Source organism: Gavialis gangeticus, unplaced genomic scaffold (genome assembly GCF_001723915.1).
Source record: "Gavialis gangeticus isolate Ggan-Ray unplaced genomic scaffold, GavGan_comp1, whole genome shotgun sequence".
NCBI classification, from domain to species: Eukaryota; Metazoa; Chordata; order Crocodylia; family Gavialidae; genus Gavialis; species Gavialis gangeticus.
This window is the reverse complement of record NW_017728991.1, coordinates 9,112,989-9,118,374: the sequence shown is the minus strand read 5'-3', so window position 1 is coordinate 9,118,374 and position 5,386 is coordinate 9,112,989. Positions and strand designations below refer to the sequence as shown.

Here is a 5,386-nt window from a genome sequence, read left to right as displayed (position 1 = left end):
CACAAGTGGCATGGGCAGTCTCTGTGTGGTGCATGGCAGACTGGGAAGGGGGCAGGCAGCACCGAAGGAACAGGGCAAGAAGCAGAAAGTGATTGGGAGGGAGCACAGGGCAGGAAACAGAAAACAGATCAGGGAGGGGAAGGGGATCAGAGTGGCACTCGGGAAGGGTGCAGGGCCAGTTTGTGGCCCCCACTGCCCTAAGACTTAAATCTCTGGGACTGATTCTTTCCTTTCATATACCAGTATTAAACAGGAATGAGAACTCAAGTCAATGGAGTTTACTCAACAGCAAACCAGTTTAAGGTGCTGCCGCTGCTGAAAACTGCTTAGGGCGTACTGCACTTCCCAGTTCTGCAATGACAGTGACTTCTAGAGGCCATTCAAAAGCCATGAACAATGCTGTGTACTCTTGATCACCGTCTACTGGCACGTCCTTTAACAGTATTTACATTTACACAGCGTAGAGAGCTTTCGTAATGGTCCCAACTCCCACTGAGAATTGTTTTATTGGCTTCAAAGGAAACTGGATCCGGCCCTAAGTAAGAGCAGAGTCCTAGGAATACCACGAAGCAGAGAGATACGGAAAAGTGAAAAGCAATTGAACAACAAATGGTTAATCTAATTTTTTAGTAAATGTCTGAGTTTTGTGCTGACGCTGATGCGTTGATCTTTTGGAATCCGATTGGATCTTTTGGAATGTGAATCCAATTCTATCCAATCCAAAGTCTGGCCCTTTTATCACAGACTTCCAATTGGCTGTGAAGAGGTTGAGGGACAACTTCAATGGCTGGTGCTTGGACTCTTGCTAACTCTAGAACAAATTTAGCTTAGGAAGTCCTGAATTTGCTGGAAAAAAAAGTTAATGAAAATACAAACTGTTGCTTAGAAAAAGATGGAACTGATCCTTCTCAGTCAAGTGGCAGCTGATGTCATTGAAATGAAGAAAAATATTTTGTTAAATCTCTCCCTGATATCACCACATTTGTTAAAGCCAAAGTGGGAGACTGTCATTCTGTTACTAGCAGCTTTGACGTTGCCGGTAGCTTAAGCTGCACAATTCAGAAAATACCAGACAACCTAAAAATTAGATCTTCCCAGCTGGTTTATGCCCGTTATAATTACAAAGATTACTTGCAAAGTTCAGATTCCATTTCTGACTGGCCCAAACAGCGACGCATGATTATGGGTCAGGCCTGTTCTGGCTGGGGAACAAAACAGGGATATTTTTTCCAGGCCTGAGTTCATTGGCATGAGGAGTTCACTTTTATCTTATCACCAAGAGTATATGCAAACATAAGTAAAGAAGGGTGAGTTTCTTCAGTCCTTGTCTGCTGTAAGAAATCAACACAGGCACATTTTGAAATTTTGTATCAGGACTAGAAGGGGCAAAGACTCTTTCTTTAAATAGAAACTGAAGTTGATGTCTCCTCGTTTTGTTTCCTTGTTTTTCTGCTTTAGAAGGGTCTAAGTTGCAGAATGCCGGGCGCAAGCAATCAGTCTCTAGGAGCCTGAAGCATCTTTTCCACTCTTCAAACAAGTTTGTGAAGACATTGAAACGGTTTGTTCACTGATTTCACTTCTAAAATATGCCGAGTTTGGCTAAAAATTGATGTCTGGATCCAAACGCGATTGGCATCTTTGACATGAGATCACACAGCCTCTCCTCTGATTTAAATGGCAGGACATCAGAAATAACTGTGATAAGGTTACATGGGTGGAAAACTGGTATGTCTGATGGAAACTGAAGCTCCTTGAGCCAGATCCAGCTCCTGTGGGAGTCAATAGAAATCTTTCCACTGTTATCAGTGGGAGCTGGCTTGAAATTGTCACCCTTTATGCAAAAATACAGTATAGGAGGACTGTGCGAAGCTTCGGGTGCTGATTTCAATTTGGAGGAGGTTCGGCCTGATTCGGTGGCCGAATCTCCAAATCCTAATCATATCAGGGGGCCAATTTAAAGGTCCGAATCGATTCAAAGCTCTCTGAATCTTAAAGATTTGGAGAGCTTTGATGATTTGGGCAGTCCCCAGTGGCAGCAGCTGACTCTGACCTGGTAAGTACTAGGAGTGGGGGAGAGGGGAGGGGACCGTGGGGGGACCCCTGCCAGCCCCCCCAACCGCCCTGCTCCCCCAGCCCCCCTTACTCCCACTCCCCTGAATCTCTGAATCAGATTCGGCTGAATCGATTCGGGACAGTGATTCGAATCGCCAAATCGAATCACTATCCCCCAAATTGTCCAAATCCAAACGAACACCAGCTACTTTGCATAGGCCTACAGTATAGTAATTTTAATATTCTTGAAACTCTGGTGCTGCTGCTCATGAAAGGGATTTCATAATTGGGAACATAAAATTGAGGCCTCCCACAACCTGTTTACATATATGTTGAATGCCCTGTCAGCAGCAAGCAACCCACCTGAGAAGTCCCAAGTACTTCAGGTTAGTTCTGCAACCTGGCATGACTCGGGCAGCTCTAAGCCACGATGGTTTGGTTTCAGCCAGTGGAAGTTAGCCACACTGGATTAATTCTTCTTTCATTACAAGAGCACTTAGTTTGCTTTTCCTTCTTTGTATTTTGATAAGAATTTGAAAAAAGAACAAACCCTCCAGGATCTTCCATTCCTCTGCAGTGACTGGCGAATGAGTGTAACTAAGTGTGAGCATAAATCCTGAGAGGAATCCTTTCTCTAAACCTTTTTTTCAGATCCGGTGTGCAAATCATGTGGTTACAGGGTTACATAATTATCCTGTCAGTTTCTCCAGATTTATACAACAGCAGAACCCCATTGTTGTTATAAAATACTAGCAAATATTCTGATCTAAAATGATGTAATGATCCCAACCGGGCAAAATTGATCTGGTTTTACATGGGCAGGGAGTGCATGATCAGATCCATAGATAACTGTGTTGTAGCAGTCTCTAACCATTTGCAATGACAAACATTTTGCCTGAATCAGTCGGGGAAGTTCAGTGCTTTGATTATGCAGCAGGTCCAATCAGATGATCAAAATCATCCGTTTATGACCTTACAGACTACTCTGTTTTGCATATCCGGGGCATTTGGTTCGTATCACTGTGAGAGATCTCTAATTATATTTCTTTTTTCCTTGTAGGGGGCTCTACTTAGCTGTTATATTTTATTACAAAGACAACCTGTTAGTAACCAATGAAGATCAAATCCCAATTGTGGAAATTGATGACTCTCATACTAGTTCCATTATGCATGATTTTCTGTGGTTCACCAAGGTAACAGGAACCTAATTTCATATGTGTTTTCCCACTGTCATGTACTAGAAGTTGCAGAGATGTTGGATGTTTGTTACCAGAACACGAGCTAAGTGATCACAGAATCATAGAAAAGTAGGGCTGGAAGGGACTTCCAGGCTAAGTACAGACAGTTAAAAAACTTGAGGCTGAGTCAATTCAGTCTTTGCAGGTTAGTCTAAGTTTCAGAGATTAAACTGAGAAACAACGGGACACACATTTACCTTTGATTCAGGAAATGCAGTCACATGCCTGCAGTGGCTCAGGCCAGAAGCTGGGGGGCACTAGAGCACAGCTCTCTGACATATGGCCAGCATGGGCTGTGTTTGCTTCCTCTTCCTGCTGCCCCAAGGTCTCTGGGATGTGCAGTCCAGAATCACAGCAGCAGGACTCTGCAGGGCTGCTCATCACTTCCTCTTCCTGCTTCCAGGTGCCTCTTGGATTTCTAATCCACAGTTGCAGCCAGCAGTAACTTTCAGTAAGTTTAGCAGGGCAGGGAAGCTCTGTATTTGAGGGAAGCCGGGTTTAACCCTCCTTCCTACACCAGACCGCAGCCAGGACTTGCCTGTAAGGGGCAGTCCCTGCCTTCCGCCCTGGTGCCCCCCTGCAAGTGTTGGCTGATTGCTGCACCTGCTCCCAGAAGCAGATGTAGCCATTCCCAGAAGTTCAGCAGGATCGGCCATGGGGGCACCCCCCCACAGTTGGCAGGATAAGCCGCAGAGGGACTCCCCCTCCCAGTCAGTGGGATAGGTCACGGGGAGGAAGGGCACATGCCCCCCCACTGCCGACTAAGGCAGCACCAGTCACCCATGCCTTCTCTGCTGGAGCAGACAGGACAGCACAGCACAGCACAGCTGAGGGCTGGATAGCATGCTTGGATGCTGGGGGACTCTGATTTAACTTAAACCAGGAAGGGGTCTGGGACAGAAGTTTCATAAACCAGTTTGATCCAAATCAGTTATGTCTGATACTACATTCAACCAGGTTTATCTTAAACCAATTTCAGCCATTTTGAAACTGGCTGATATGTACTGAACTTCTGTTCTGTTACAGGTTTAAACCACTTTCTGAAGACCTAAACTGGTTTATGTGTAACTTCTGTTCCTAACCCCAGAGGACATCTAGTCCAACCCCCTGCTTGAGGCAGGATCATTCCTATCCAAACTATCTTATACAAATTCATTGTCTAACCTGTTAGTAAATGATGATAAGTGATGATCTGTCTTATTTTTTGCTTTGGTGGGGGGTTTCCTATGATATTTTTAAGGGTTCAACCCTGCTTAACCAGTCAATCAGTGTGGAAGGCTCTAGCCACAGCAGCAGTCACTCCTTGAAAAATATCTAACCTCGCATAAACTATTTCTAGTCAGGGTTATGTGAGGGGGTTTTTGCAGGCCAGAGAAAAAGGAAAGACTAAATGAATGTTAATGGTTGATCAAAGGCTTTAAGACTTGCTATTATGGTTGTCCTAGGGGGTAAAGACATCGCTGAGCCCCAGAGGATGCTGCACAAACTTTCATGAGGATTTACAGACTAACTGAAATAAATCCATGCTGTACCTGGAATCACCTCTTTTTCTATAGCCTGATGGATTTGTACTAAACTAGATGCTTTATAAGTCTGACTAGATGCTTTATTATCACTCAGAGAAAGTCAAGGTGAAGAATATCTGGTGATTGTTTCCTAAGTGCAATCTGCTTTTCAGTCCCTTCCCCCACCAGACATACAAACAATTATGCTGGTTTTGTAAATATGGAAAGCAAAGAAGATTAAACTGTGACATGTATTTTGCAGCTGTCTTGCATGTGGGATGATATCAGGTGGCTGAGGCAGAATATGTCCATATCCGTGTCCTCGTCAACAGCACTTCAAGCCAGGCAAAAGATGCTTTCAGCAGCAGCACAGTTACAGGTTAGTTGCGCTGCATATTTTCAGCCATTAACTTTAGTGCGTTTATGGTCTCTGGGGGAAGCTGCTGCCAGCTGTCCTTTGCTTCAGCACTCCCACTAGGCCTTTTCTTTGGAGAAGCATTATTGCCTACTACAAAGCAAGCAGCTGAGCCTGTGTTGCCAGGTGGAAGGAAGGGGTTTATGTTAAAAGTAAATCTTAGGAAAAGAGAGAAA

At 44.5% G+C, this 5,386-nt stretch overlaps 1 protein-coding gene across 1 annotated transcript in view; it reads left to right on the top strand.

Annotated features, from left to right (window-relative positions):
• Nucleotides 1–5,386, top strand: part of ANKFN1 (ankyrin repeat and fibronectin type III domain containing 1) — a 108,820-nt gene that overhangs the window by 86,019 nt on the left and 17,415 nt on the right. The window contains exons 10-12 of the mRNA XM_019515126.1: nucleotides 1,459–1,558; nucleotides 3,113–3,245; nucleotides 5,058–5,174. Of these exons, the coding sequence (XP_019370671.1) occupies nucleotides 1,459–1,558; nucleotides 3,113–3,245; nucleotides 5,058–5,174 (350 nt within the window). The remainder of the gene's footprint in view (nucleotides 1–1,458; nucleotides 1,559–3,112; nucleotides 3,246–5,057; nucleotides 5,175–5,386) is intronic.